At 42.1% G+C, this 15398-nt stretch overlaps 1 protein-coding gene across 1 annotated transcript in view; it reads left to right on the top strand.

Annotated features, from left to right (window-relative positions):
- GLP2R (glucagon like peptide 2 receptor) overlaps window positions 1–3016 on the top strand; it is a 46851-nt gene extending 43835 nt beyond the window's left edge. The window contains exon 13 of the mRNA XM_052807999.1: window positions 1427–3016. Within this exon, the coding sequence (XP_052663959.1) occupies window positions 1427–1765 (339 nt within the window). The 3' untranslated portion in view covers window positions 1766–3016. The remainder of the gene's footprint in view (window positions 1–1426) is intronic.
- Window positions 3017–15398: the final 12382 nt, after the last annotated feature.

Below are 15398 nucleotides of genomic sequence, written 5' to 3'. Positions count from 1 at the left end.
TTCTGTTAGAAGTTCCTCTATTTATTTCAATTTATGATCACTGTCCCTTGTGTCCCTACCAAACACCTCTGTAGAGCTCCTGGCTCTGTATCCTCCATGATCTCCTCATAGGCAGTATTTAGGCCTTCAGCGTGAACGAGCCCCATTCACTCAGCTCTCCTGATAGGGCAAGTGCTCCAGTCCTGATCTCTGCTGCTAAGTTCAAGCTTATCAACACAATTTGTACTGGGGGCCCAAAATTAGATGCAGTGTTCAGAGGTAGTCTAACAGTTACTGAGCAAAGGAGAACAATCACTTCTCTTGATCTACTGGCTCTGCTCCTGCCCATACAACCCAGTGTCTTCATCACCATCACAGCTGTATGCTGCCTTTGCCTTATTGACTTGCTACAAGCTACCTCAGAAAATGATGCTATGTAGGCTGTGGAATTAATCTCACTTAATTTTAAATGTTTTCTAAGTTGAATCTCACTGTCTGTAGCTCACTTATATTTGGTCCGGGTGCAAACCTCCACTACTTGCAATAAAGACACATATCCAGCGTCAGTAGCACTTAAGAGCCTGGCACAGCCAGCTGGCATGGTACACACTACACTGACACAGGTACATGAATTTGGACACCTTCTTAAAGGCACCAGTGAAACAAACAACATGGGCTTTATACAAAAGGTAGGCCATATGTTCCTAATATTTAACAAGGAAACCTGGAGCAATTTCAGAACTACTTAAATAAAAAAGAGAGCTGGCATTTGTCTGCAGTACAGGAGTACTTGTCTAACATTTATGAAGGGCACAGAACTGCTAGCATCTCTCATTAGCAGTTAAAAGTTACTCTTTTGGCCTTGTACCTCCTGGTCCAGCTGAGCTTTCAGGCCAAAGGGCCTGCTGGTTAGAGCAAGGGCACATCCTGTGCCTCTGTGTGGGCCTGGAGCCTGCCCTCTATCTGCAGCACTGGCTCAGGTGATGCAGGCAGCAGGACACTCAGTGCTGAGGATTTAAGGCAGGGTGCCAGATAAAAAGCTTTAACAAAACAAACCAGATACTCAAGCACAACAGTCCAGCAAAGCTGCATGGTCCTCATTTCCACAGCCCTTGGGCTTTTCTCCTCCTCACTTCATCAGGCTGTAAACATGAAAGTCACTTGAGCTCTCCCACACATATGCATTAGGATCACAGTGTATCAGAGATTCAGGGGCTAGGAAAAACTTTCCTAAGTTAGAGTGAAGAGGGTGGACCCTTAACTTCAACTTGGCAAACAAGTTTGTTTCTACCCTACAAGGACCTCACCAGGTGTGAGGTGCACCCCAAAGGGGCAGGAAGCTCAGCACTTCCACAGTCCCTCTCATTTACAGCTAGCATTTGGGCTAGCGGACTGCAGGGTAGTCACAAGACATCACTGTGGACAGACTGTTTTCTTCTCCCTCCAGGTGAAAGCAGAGCTCCAGAAGCAGTGGTCCCGCTTCCTGCTGGCAGACCCCTTTGGCTGTAAACCCTGCTTTCTTGGGGAAAACATAAAATACCTGAGGAAATGTTCACAGAAACGAAAAAACCAGCACCTCGGCAGCAAACACCACTTGTGCCTGGAGGCAAGCGAGCCGTGGGGCATGCAGCTCCAGCAGGTGCTAGTGCAGCAGAGGACAGATCTCAGCCCAGAGCCAGGCTGTGCTCTCCCGTCTCATCCACGGGCAAGCATGTCAGACAGCAGCGAAGGAGAAGTCACCACTGGAGAGACAACTGAGGAAGTCTTTGAAGAAAGTGAGATTTAGAAAGATGTCCACTATGACAGCACTTTCCAAAAGCCACATATTTTGAAAGATCTTCTCTCACCTCCAGACTGTACAGATCTCTGGGTTGTGCAATGCAAGGAGGAAGCAGTTAATATCCCAATTGTCCCAGTTTTCTTAATCTGAGAAAAATGTTGATCTGGATGTTGCTAACCTGTGTGGCTGGGGTAGAAGAGGTTTGCTGGATCAAAAAATGCTTTGAGTTGACCAGTCTGGAAGATAACTGATACTGAAATAGATGTACACAGGGGAGCAGGATGTACTTTGGAAATGAGTAGACTTTGGACACACACGTTGTGTCCCAGTAGCTTTATCCATGCTTGACTGCCATTCTACTTACATAATAGAGAAATTTTTTGTTTTTCTCTTTCATAGGTGTGTTTCATAAATAGACATATGTGTGTAGAAGACTCTTCTCTCAGCAGACCAGAATCATCCCCCATCTCAAAAAAACAGTTTCAGGCCAAACCAGACAAATTTTGTTTAAGCAAAACAAAAGGATTTTTATATATATTAAAAAAAAAAAAAAAAAAAAAAAAAAAAAAAAAAAACCTTGGGAAGAAACAAACTTTTGCTTGCATTTTTGAGCATCTTCACTTAAAGTTTAGTGCCAGAAATGTCATTATGAAATGAAAGAACAAAATGTTTTCTTTTGAAAGTGCCCAAATGAAATGTTTTGATACAATTTTTGTTTGCTCATTTTTGTTTTCACTATTCTTTTGACACAAGCCACACATTCTGATGCATCTGTAGCTTTGTCTTAGCTGTGGCCCAAATGACAAAATAGATCAGTGATAAGTGCTGCTTCCACTTTCCTCCCAGGGGACCCAAAATGGATAATGACATGGGATTGTGACAGCACCAAAAGAATATTGTGAAATCCTTCTTCCAGCATTTAACAAGAACCATGATGAAATTTTAATTGTCACATACAGCTCACCCAGAGACATATGAAATTAAGTTTGTTAATATTCTATGAGCCAGTTTCCAAACTTGCAAACATGAGCCAATTGGCATACTGAAAGGAAAAAAGAAAAAGGCCTGCAGATTAGTGGGCAATATTTATCTGCAATATAAATGCATATACCAGGCACACACATGTGTAACTATCTAGCCTGCAGCTGGTTACATAGCATTCGTTATGAATTTTTCCTGTACTTTACTGGTAAGCACTCTATATTAACCTAAATGCCTGCAAATGTAATAAAACGTATCCTGGGCAACTGGCTTTACGTGGCCCTTCTTGAGCAGGGGGGTTGGACCAGGAGACCTCTGGAGGTCCTTGTCAACCTCAACCAGTTTGTGATTCTGTGAAAACACTGTATGACAAATAAAAATTTTCAGGGCTGCTCGTGGGCTCTATTCACGCATCTTCTCTCTGCCAGGTGCCAACACTGTGCCTGCCCTTCTGGCTTTCCCTGCTTCTACATCTCCGCATCGGGTGCCTTTGTCCTTAGACCCCTGCTGCCAGCTATATAACTGGCACTTTTTTGAGACAGGTTGCCTATATCTTCAATGTGTTGTTTGAGCAGACTAAGTTTATGCAGCTTATATAACTTACCAATGCTTTTAAAAATTATTTATCAGTCTACAAATGTTTAGACATGTAAACTTTACCAGTTGTGATATACTGTTTTCTTGCAAAGAACAGGTAAATTAATTGACTTGCAATAGGCCAAGAGCACATTTGAACTATCACATTTCTGGTACTTTCCAAAAGGTATTTCTTTTACAGTTCTATCAGTGTTAAGAACTTAACCTATTTAATCAGTAAAAGGTTTCATATTTTTATAAAATATTAATAAAATGTAACTATTTCATCCATTTTAAAGTATATCTGCAGTTTTAAAAGGCTTTTTACCAGACTCTGCATTCTGCTTATATAGCATTTTACTGCAGAGAATATCTCCACCACCCATTACAAGCACCAGACATTACGAATCTGTTGACCATGTCTTCTCCAATTTAAAAAGACTGATTTTTAAAATATTAAAAAGCCTGAAGTGGTTTAGAATGTGTTTTACTTGGGTGCTAAAATGTGAAAATTATAAGATTTTACTGTATCTCAGTAAAATAGTTTACTTTTTGATTGCATTTTAAAGTATTTCAAATGGTCAAGAAACCAATTTTCTGTGCTCTCAAAAGCAGTCCCTGCTAGGTGCATTTTCCCCTCTTTACTATGTGTATGGTCTTTTTGCCTCTTTCAGTTTATAAAAATCAATTTTTTTTATATAAGCAGACCCTGAAGTCTTGATAAAAACAATCATCACATGCATTCCTTCAGAAAGCATGTTTGTAAGTAGACAAATCAGTAAGTTCCATCAAAAAAATATAGCATTATTTATTATCTCACCAAAGTACAGAAGTTGTGAAATCTGGGTGGCCACATGCATGATGTATCTTTACAGAAATATTACAAGCTCCTCAGTTCTAAATAAAATATTAAGCAGTCTAGAAGACAGCAGCAGACTCAACAATTCAAACATGTTAGTAGAGTCAGCGAAAATAGCTGCAAAAAGAGTCAGCAAAAATAGCTGACTCTACTCCTAGGAAGGTTAAGGTCTGCAGCTAGGTATCCTCCCGGGATTTTCCTTCCGCCCTTTGTGGAGCCCCAGGGCTGCATGAGGGACATTGCAGCCAGAGGATGTGGTAAGAAAAGCTGCAGCAGGTCCCTGAGATGTGAGACAGAAGCCAGACAACTTGCCAGGGTTCCTACAAGTCCACAGACTGGATAGACAGAAACAGTTGGGAGAAAGGACAAGAAACAGGATCTTGCTCTGAAGAAACAAGAGGTGGAGGAGACAGATCGACCCAAATCGGTTTTTGTTTGCAAGTGATATTTTGTGTAAATTACTTATCCAATTTGTACATAGATAATTATCAGCCAACAAAAACTTTGTTAGCCCAGGGTTTTATGCTTGTGTAGACCTAGTAACAGGATTTTTCTCCTTACTGGTCAATTGCACACCTTTACTCCCCAGATTTCTACTGCCTTCACCTTATGAGAGAGACTGGTGTGAGCTAAAGGCTTCTTACCTCTTGATGAGAGAGCTCATCCTCCCATGGTGCTGGCGAGTTTGGTCTCTGCTGAGGCAGTCCATTAAGTAGACAAGGTGCTCAGGACATCAGAGACAACCCACGCTAAAACCTGACTCCCACAGCTTTGAAGTTGTCTTTGCCAAGGATTTTGCTTTCAATTAAAACTTGTATGACAAAAAAATAGAATTTCTAGCCCAAAATAGCTTGTGGGATTCAACAGAGCTTTCCCATTAGACGTAGTGTGATAACTGATCTGACTTGTACGAACAAGGTTTACGCAATCTTAATAATCTGCTGTGAGACATGCTATAAATTTTTATGTTTTACTACGCATAAAGCACAACCTTCCAGACATAATGGCTCCTTCTATGGTCAGAGATGTCAACTATATGCTAATTATTAATGTGTACTTACATTCTTTGTTTAAATATACTGCTTCTACATACCAGGGTCTGTGCCTCAAAGGCTCAAATAGTAAAGCACAAATACTCTAGTGTGGAGAGCTCTCTGACAATTATGCCTTGGAATCAATAATATTGGTTTGTATTTGTTAAAATATGGAATAAATCCAGTAGATTAAGAGAGATGTGCCAGTTCTGTCATGTTTGATGTGCTCACTTCCCAAGGCACCAAATAGAAGTGAAGCAAGGCAGAGAGTCACATGTGCTGTCTCATTGAATCCAATGAAAAAGACAAGTTTGGGAAGGTTGGATGTCTGGGAGACACTCCAGTGCTAATATTCTGTTTTGTTCCAGTGCAAACCTGAATTAATATAACAACCTCTTTTTTAAAAGAGAGAAAAGACAACTTCAATAAAATAGATATACAAAGTATCCTATGACAACTTGTTCTTAAACTACAGTCATCTTCCCTCTAGGATGTTGAGGTTGGGATGGGAGGAGGTCTATCTTAGTTCCTGACCAAATTATTGCATAGTAATAGTATCCTTACACCGTTGGTATGGTATGGTACCAATGGTATCCTTACACCTTACAAGTACAGGAGATGAAAAAGGTGATGCTGCACCTCTGGGTCTATTTGGATGTCCCATACACCTGTGCCTGATACCAGAAATGGAGGAAGGGAAGTCCTACCAGCAGGCACATAACTTCTTCAGCAGTCTTGACCTTTGTGAGTGCTCAGTCTTCAGTGGAAATTGAAGACAACCTTGAGTGTGTGAGACAGCAGCAGGATGAGAAATGCCAAACCCTGACATGCCTCCTCAGGAGGCTGTAGGCTACAACTTCCTGGGCATAATCCCCTCACCCCAGGCTGATGTCAGCTTCTTCACCTGCACAATAGAGCAAACTACTTCCACTTGACTGCATCTGTGTTTTGCAACCTGTCTCTTAGTCCAATCTTCTGATATCCCTCTAGCATCAGCATCTGATATTGCTGGCAGGCCCCACTACAACAGTCCAAGCTTCTCTACTGGCACTTCCACAACAGTCTGATGGCAGAAGCTGCATTTAGGGACTTGTGGTGTCCTCATTTCACCAGCTGTTACCATCTTTGGGTCACCCATAGCACTTCTCACTTTCGTAGCTACCCCAGCATTCCCATCTGCCATTGCTATACTGGCTTATTGTTTGGCCAGAGTACCAGGTTTTAGGCAGGCTGCATGCATGCCTCAGCTTTGTAGGAACTGTCCTTCCTTTCAGGATACAGCTTCTTCCTTTCATTTGCTTCAGGAATTTTCTTACTTTTTCCCATCAGTCTCAGCTCCCAGTAAGAGGAACTCTGTGATCTATAAAATTCTTCCTGACATTAGTACTTTTTTTTTTTTTTTAAATCAAGACTATTTTACTGACATATTTTTCAGCTTTCATAGCAACCACAATTCTGGATTTTTAATTATTTCTTTTCACCTGCCATTCCAAATCTCACAAACTATTTGCTGTGCTAAATGTCATGTTGTGTTTAGGTATCTTTGCAGTCAGTCCTGAAGCCATGCAGAACTACAGTGAGAAGCTGCTGCTTGTAAACTGTGTCATTGCAATTAGCTCCAGGAAATTAAAGTGGAGCTACCACATAACCAGGCCTCAAAGGCGTGAAGGCTCAGTTTCCCTGTGTATCATGTTCATCACATTGTAATTATTTTCTCCCATCACAGCCAAATTCTCACTGCTCTCCCTGTTTGCTGTTCAGCTTGTTTCTTTGCCTTCTCTGGAGTCAGCTCTGATTTTAAGCCCAGCAGCATCTCTGCAGACACTGCTGAGCAGCAGTCTTGGGCTGTTCACCCTCTCCCAGAGGCTGTCCTCCTCCACATGTGTATCCAAGTCCCTCTGGGGCTGAGAGTCCTGCCTACCCAGCATGCCATGTCTGTCTACCCAGATGCCAAAATCCTGTTTGATTTTACCATGTTCCGCATGGGTCCTTCCCTCACAGTGTCACAGTTTCCCTGCCTGGAGGACCATATGATTGCCAGAAAATGGCCCAATTTGCAGGGAGTTTGGGCCTGCTTGAATGTGGAGAGATGACTTCACATGATGTGTACCCCTAACCACAGACACAGATTTTTAACCACCACACAGATTTTTTTTCTTTTGTGGAATTTTGAGTTCAGTGATACTCAAATGTCTGAAAAATGGGGGGAAATCATTTAGGTTACACAACTCCTTGGTGCTCCTTCCCATCCTATACAGCTATTCTAGGGATCAGAGCTAAGAGTCCTGCTTTGCAGTATTCAGAGCATGCAGCTGCCAATAGATCTGTGGAGACATCTCTCAGATTTTTGTCTGTCTATCTATCTCCCCAAATCCTCAAAGCTTAAGGCTTTAGGTACATTACGTATTCCTTATAAGGTACAAATAAAAAGACTTGTGCTATGTCTTTCCTGCTGCCTTACTGCTCCCCATAGCTGTAATCCTGAGCCATTACCAACCCACCTCCCCCTTCCTGACTTTAAGGATGCTACTGGAAGAATGCTAATACAAATGCATCACACCACCTAAAGCAGGGGATTGGTCTGGAAATAACAAGATTTAGAGGAAAAAATTTAAAAAAAAAAAATCAAAGTATTATATTTTAGCCTGTCTTTGGACTTTTATATTTCTTGTCTGAATCTTTGACATTTTGGATTTAAGTAATAAATAATAATAATAATGAACCCATTACTCCCTTGCTTTGAACAACCACTCATTACTATCACCTTTGTTTCACAAAGAGGAAATTGAAATACATGGAGCTGACACGACTTTTATAAAGCTACCCAGGAAGGTAGAAGTCATCCTGTGTAAAATTTAAACATCCTGAGTCCCAGTTCTCTGTTCATTGTGTCCATGAAATTCAAATGTGAGTGTGCTTAAGCCATATACTGGCAGCTTTAAGTGGAAATGCCATTTGCTTCCTCTCACCCCTAAACTCTGGCTACCTGCTGAATATGGTGTTGTGAGACAAAGGAGGCAGGAAAAAGCTGAAGAATTAGACCTAGTGCAATTTTCTTTTTTTGTTACTTACTTTCTTTAGTTCTTCTAGGTGGTGTTAGCCTCACCATCTGCCTGAAGAGAGGACTCTGCAGTAGGACACACTGCAATCCCAAAGCATTACACAGAGCCAGACCTAAGCACCAACCCTTGAACACAAATGAGGAGAGGAAGCCAGGAGCGCTTGGTCAGCCTTGTCATCTGTGCTGTTTTATGTGGCCCATGAGGTGTCTGTAGCTGAACTTTTACAGACAGTCACACTCCCCCAAGATGTGAAACTGTACCAATATATAGATGATATTCTGATTGGAGGAACTTCCCCTGAAAAGGTAGGGGAAGCAGCAGCAGCAGTATGGCAGGCACTAAATAAAGCAGAAATTGAGACTGCACCCAGAAAATGTCAGGGACCAAGTAAAGAAGTAAAGTTTTGAGATACTTAGTGGATAGCAGGCAGTGCAGTGATTCCTCCGGATACCTTAAGAAAAATCAGAAAGCTGCAAATGTTCCAATCAAGGAAGGAGTTGTTACAACAATAAATGGGAACTTTAGAATATTGGAGGAAGCATGTACCTGGATTTTCTATAATTTCCCATCCATTATACTCACTCTTACGGAAAGGCAAACCCTGGGAGTGGAAATTAGAACGTAAAGAGGCAGTCAAAACTCTAATGGAGGAATTAAAAACATATCAGTCACTGGGACCAGTACACCCCCGTGACACTATTATAGATGAATGGGGTTTCACCAAACATGCTATTTACTGTAACTTGTTCTAAACTCGCCCCGATGGGCCAAAAAGACCTTTATTGTTTAGCTCAACCACTTTTAAAGAAACAGAACAACGATACTCTGAATGGGAAAAGGAACTTTTATCTTCAGTCTGAGCAGTTAAACAGGTTGAGAAAATACATCAGGGACAACCTGTGCAAGCCAGAGGACCATTTAATTTACTAGAAGCAATCCTAAAGGGGACTGCTCCCCCCAGAAGGCGTTGTACAAAAACCCACTATCAGAAAATGGTATGCCTACCTAACAGGTGTTGCAGAAAATATGCAATTAATTGAAGGACACACTAAGATTTCCAAATTGCAGATGCCCATAAACACAGACTCTTTAGTGTCACAACAACCTTTTAAACCTTCACCCATTCTGGATGCACCACCCCTCACTGAGGGTATACAAACAGACAACATTTGGTTTACAGATGCTTCAGCAAAAAGGGTAAATGGCAATATAAGGCTGCTGCATTAGATATTACCACCAGCAAACAAGTAATAGAAGAAGGTGGAGGCAGTGCACAAGTAGGAGAAATAAGAGCAGTTGTTTTGGCAGCGCAGGATGGAGCAAAAATTATATATGTAGACTCTTACGTTGTGTCAGCCGGTGCCACACAGTGGCTCTGTCAATGGGAAACCTTGAATTGAGAAGTAAATAGATCCCCAGTTTGGAGTAACAAAGATTGGCAATTTTTACTGGATATAGCCAGGAAAACACCTTTCAAGATGGGATGGGTAAAAGCTCATTCTAAGGATAATCAAACAGCCACAAAGTGGAATGAAAAGGTAGATAAGCTAAGTAAAATTAGGAAAATCACCTTAAATCCTGAGTGGTATTGACTGGGAGAATGGTCACATCAAAACCCAGGCCACACAGGTAAAGAAGCACTTTATTTTGCTGCACAGAGTAAAGGCTGGCCTACAAACAGAAAACCTTGTGAAACTATTCTTACAGAATTTCACCAGTGTAGATTGAAATTACAAGCAGATCACCCCGCTAAAGCATCACCTCTATTCATCAGTGAAGGGAAAACTTTATGGTCTATAGGGCAAATTGATTATATCGGGCCATTCAAATCCTCTGTGGGATATCGATACATCCTCACAGGAGTGGAAGTAGTCTCCAGCTTGCTTGTGGTGACTAAGTGTTGGAAAGCCAATGAGCAAAATACAGTGCGAGGGCTATCATTTTGGTTCTCAAATCTACCCTCCTGATGTTATCCAAAGTGATAATGGCTCACTTTTTTTTGTGTAAGGAAGTGCAAGTTTGGGCAAAACAAGAGGGAATTAAATGGGTATTCCACATCCCATACTACCCTCAATCAAATGGGATGGTAGAAAGAGCTAATGGCTTATTGAAAAGCAATCTCAAACCACATGTCCTGGGTTCAGCTGGGATAGAGTTAATTTTTACAGGAACCTGGGAGGTGGGGGGGCATAGCCGGGGCAGCCGACCTGAACTAGCCAAGGAGCTATTCCATACCATGTGACATCACGCTCAGTATATAAATGGGGAGCGGGCCGGGGGGAGGGCTCTCGACTTTCGGTGGCGGAGCGTCGGGTTCCGGGTGGTGAGCAGTTGCACTGTGCATCACTCTTTTTGTATATTCTTTCATTAGTACCGTTGTTGTTGTTGTAACCTTTTTTTGTGTTGTCCCAGTAAACTGCCCTTGTCTCAACCCTCGAGGTTCCAGGTTTTTTTTCTTTTCTCTCCTCCGTCTCCTCCCTATCCCACTGGAGGGGGGCGGGAGGAGTGAGCGAGCGGCTGCGTGGTCCTTTGTTACCGGCTGGGCTGAAACCACGACACCACATGAGGCTCAATGGGATACAAGACTTCCCAAAGTACTCCATCAATTAAATAATCAATCTGGGCATATCTATCCTGTAAGCCCGGCATTCTTTGTAAAAACTGAGCTTAGTGTTCCACTTACTTGGAAAAGAGAGTATCCTGACAACATTACAGCCAGGACAGCCTGTGATGGTCAATCTACCATCCATCAGTACTGTGCCTATGACCTTAACTAAAGCTTGTGGCGCATTTGCATGGGAAATACATAGAATTAGTGCATGATGGATTTTTCCTTCTTCTTAATGGGGTAACGTGTTCAGACTCTTTCTGCTGAAACAAGTCTCTATTTTCTCTTACAGCACCCTGCAGGATGACAAACAGAAATGCTGTGTTCATGTTAGTATTCCAAACCCTAACAATGCTGCTTCTCCTAACCTGTGGCCAAAGAACCCTAGAGTGGCCATAGTCTCAAGCTTGTGTTAAGTATACCAGGAGTGTGGGAATACACTCTAGTAAGGGACATTTAAAGCTTTCCACTGTGATCATGCACAGAACTGAAGTATACTTAGAAAACGAATGGAGCTGGAATAAAGATGAAGCTGGTTATAAAGTTCCCCAACTTCGGGGAACAGCAGGGAAAGGAATTAAAATAGGATGTTGGATGATCAACAGGTCTACCCATGAGAAGGCATCAGATTTCTGTGTACAACATTATATCAAACTCAATAGCAAAAGATATGAAATTTTGCACCTCTGAAAGATTGGACTGTTGGTACAACTTTACCTTAGTACAGCCTGTTTTTGTAGTAGTAGTGTGGGACTATCATTTAAATTTGAAATAGACATTACTGAGCCTAGTATAACAACATCAGCCCCGATTGTAAAGGATAAAAAAACTCTATCCCCTCAAATTTCTCAAATTGGACCGTATGTGATCAAAAATGCAGCTCAACAATGAGTGTTATTTAATCCATCATGGTCTCTTAAACAAGTAGAACTATTGATGCAAATTAATATCCCCACAATCAAATTGATCTGCTCACCATTCATAAATATGTCCTATGTAGGATGGTTAGCATGGTTACATGGGTGAACCCTCACCTCTCCCAGGTGAACAAGGAGAGATGCGAACAGTATCCTAGGTACAGGATTGGGAGTCTTAAATAGTATAGATGCCAAAGTACTCATAAATAAACTGAGCACTACAACAAGTGATTTAAATAAATTAGAACACCCATTGCAGTCTTCTCTATTAGCATTGGGAACTAACCAATGTCTCTTAATCTGATATACTGCCTCAATGGGAAAGAATTAGTGAAAGACACCACCAATTGATTGTGGATGCACTTGGTGCAGCCCAAAATAATGTTTCTCTGGCTTTTAGTTGTATCCAAGCTCAGCTGTGGGTGCAATCTATGGTAGCAGCAATTGGAAGAGAAGGTGAAGGTGCCACCTTACCCACTGAAATTTGAAAGGTATTTGGGGACTATGCAAGTAAATTTGAAAAAGAATTCCAGTCTTGGTGGTATTTAGTCAATTTCACTTATGACCTCATCAACAATAAGGTCACAGCTTTTGTCTTAACAGTACACAATTCTTTGGTATATACCATATAACCAATCATTGCATTAGGATTAAATCACAATAGAGCTATACTCTATCCATTAGAACATAGAGTACGGGCCCAATGAAACAGAAACAAATGGCAAACTATTGATGTTAACATAGGCATTGTATGGGAACAACAAGGATTTATTTGTGAGAGTAACACCATCAAAGCCCAAGACATTTGTCTTCACACGGAACAAAATGTTTGTCATTTGAAATACATCCTAATGAAACCCCTGAAACTGTCCTTGTATACATTGGAAAAGGATGTGTTTGTATGAGAACCCTTTGTGATTTTTATATTTGTAGATAACATTACTGTAGATACAAGCAATCACTCAAATATTTGTGTTTGTAACTTTACTAAAGTTGTGGCATGCGACTTCAATTATTCAGCTCCTGTTACATCTTATCAATTGTTACAATTATACATTGAGTCAAGATTTATTGCCTAGCCCCATCAGAATGAATCTTATATTGGTGAAGAAACTACTACAACACAATGACCTGTATCAACTGCTACAATGCATCCGAAACAATGGACACAAAACTCTAATCACTGTTCATCATGATACAGAAGAGATACACCATGTCTTGGAAAGAGTGAAGAACACCATTGGTGGGAAACTCTTCTTGGATGGTCACCAACAGCAACAGGAATCTTGTGCTTCACCCAGTTGTGATTTTGCTGACTATAATACGTTTATTGCTTATAATTATATTGTATATAAAGGTTTGGTACATAAAACAAATAACCCAACTTCAACCACCCAAAACATACAAATTAACAAATACCAAACAGCAGTGCTTCACCATCTACTTACCGTGGATCTATAAGCACACAAACTATCAATATACTATTTATGGCACAGAGGCAAGAGGTGACCGTACCACCACTCTGTGAAGGTAAGATGAATTGACTATAGTCACAGGGTGGAGTGTGGTGGTGTGCTCCCCCCCTTCCCCGGCTTAAGCCATAACCACCAGTGGGGTTGTGATGGCTGCATCCAGCTTACTCTGGACTTTGGGGGATGGATGGCAACATGGTAGCCAAGGGCTACCATATTTGCTGGTATGCAAATAGGACTATAAGTCAAGCGTGTTACTTTATAGTGGACAGCCCGGGGCCCTTTGAGCTCTCCTGCACAGCAGTGGGCTGCATGCCAGGATCTCCCCTTGAGTAGGGACACTTCTCAATGTTACCTCTCAAGGTTGAGAGATTCCTTGCCACAACAGATTCTCGGTAAGTGCTTAATTGCATACTAAACTTTGAAATCTTAGCTAGGTGATATAAAGGATTGATTGTGCATATATAATCCTTTAGACATAAACTGTTGACCAAGTCTGGGACTAGGAGTGGATCTAGCCACACCTAGACTCCTCTCTGAGGAGTTCAGAAAGCAAGGGGCTCCATTCTAAACCTCATGACTCAACAGGAGGGTCTCCTTGACAGTGTTGTCTGACTGTCCTCTGTGCAGTAAACAGTCAAGTGTACCTTGCCATCGAATCTTGTTAAACCAGTTGCATTTACTATCAAACTTTGTTAACTCATTGTTTTATATCAATAAAGTATATTGTTGCTCCTCTCTTATGAGTGAAGTATATGGCTCCATCCGGAACACTCTGAGGCAAGGAGTTTCAGAGCACAGAAACTGTCAGGAGAAAAAGCAACATAAATTTAAAAGTGCTATGGATTATTAGATGTATAGGGTTTGCGTGGCAAGGTTTTGGTAGCAGGGGGGCTACAGGGGTGGCTTCTGTAAGAAGCTGCTAGAAGCTTCCCTTATGTCTGACAGAGCCAATGCCAGCTGGATCCAAGACAGACCTGCCGCTAGCCAAGACTGAGCCCATGAGCAACAGTGGTAGCGCCTCTGTGATAACATATTTAAGAAGGGAAAAAAAAGTTGCGGGGGCACAGAAACTGCAGCTGGAGAGGGGAATGAGACCATGTAAGAGAAACAACCCTGCAGACACCAAGGTCAGTGAAGAAGGAGGGGGAGGAGGTGCTCCAGGCGCCAGAGCAGAGATTCCCCTGCAGCCCGTGGGGAAGACCATGGTGAGGCAGGCTGTCCCCTGCAGCCCATGGAGGTCCACAGTGGAGCAGATATCCATCTGCAGCCCAGGGAGGACCCCACACCAGAGCAGGTGGATGCCCGAAGGAGGCTGTGACCCTGTGGGAACCCTGTGCTGGAGCAGGGTCCTGGCAGGACCTGTGGCCCCCTGGAGAGAGGAGCCCACAAGAAGGGGGGGGGGGGGGGAAGGTGTTTTAAGATTTGGTTTTATTTCTTATTACCCTACTATGGTTGGATTGGCAATAAATTAAGTTAATTTTTCCCAAGTCGAGTCTGTTTTGCCCATGATAGTAATTGGTTGAGTGATCTCTCCCTGTCCTTATCTCAACTCATGAGCCCTTTGTTATATTTTCTCTCCCCTGTCCAGCTGAGGCAGGGGGAGTGATAGAATGGCTTTGGTGGGCACCTGGCATCCAGCTAGGGTCAACCCACCACATTAGGAAAGAAATAGCCACTCAGCATTATGTTATCCTCAGTGAGCCTACATCTTAAATACCTTGTGTAGTTCTCTTTGTCCCACCTGGGGAGGACAGAGCAGAGCTAGATCAGGCACATCGCAGGAGGATTTGGGATCAGAACTGCTCACCCTGAACAAAAAATGATTGGGGCAGGAGGGAAGGAATATGATGGTGAGCTGTCAGATCATGTGTTGACTACAGAAGTCAAGTAGCTGTCTCTTCCCATGCAAGAATTAAGACAACAAATTAACCTGGAGAGGTGCAGATTAGTAGGAAGCAGAAAGAGATGCTTCATATTGTACATCACTGTGCTGTGCAGCTGTTTTCTACATAATGTTATGGGAAGTTTATATGCATTCCAAAAGCAGTTCATGGGAGAAAAAATATCTGTCAAGTGCTGTTTAAATACAACACTGCCACTGTTGGGGAAGAGAGTGCCTGAGCAGGG

This window comes from Harpia harpyja, chromosome 14 (assembly GCF_026419915.1).
Source record: "Harpia harpyja isolate bHarHar1 chromosome 14, bHarHar1 primary haplotype, whole genome shotgun sequence".
Lineage (NCBI taxonomy): Eukaryota > Metazoa > Chordata > Aves > Accipitriformes > Accipitridae > Harpia > Harpia harpyja.
The sequence above is the reverse complement of the archived record's forward strand: the minus strand, read 5'-3'. Positions and strand labels throughout refer to the sequence as shown.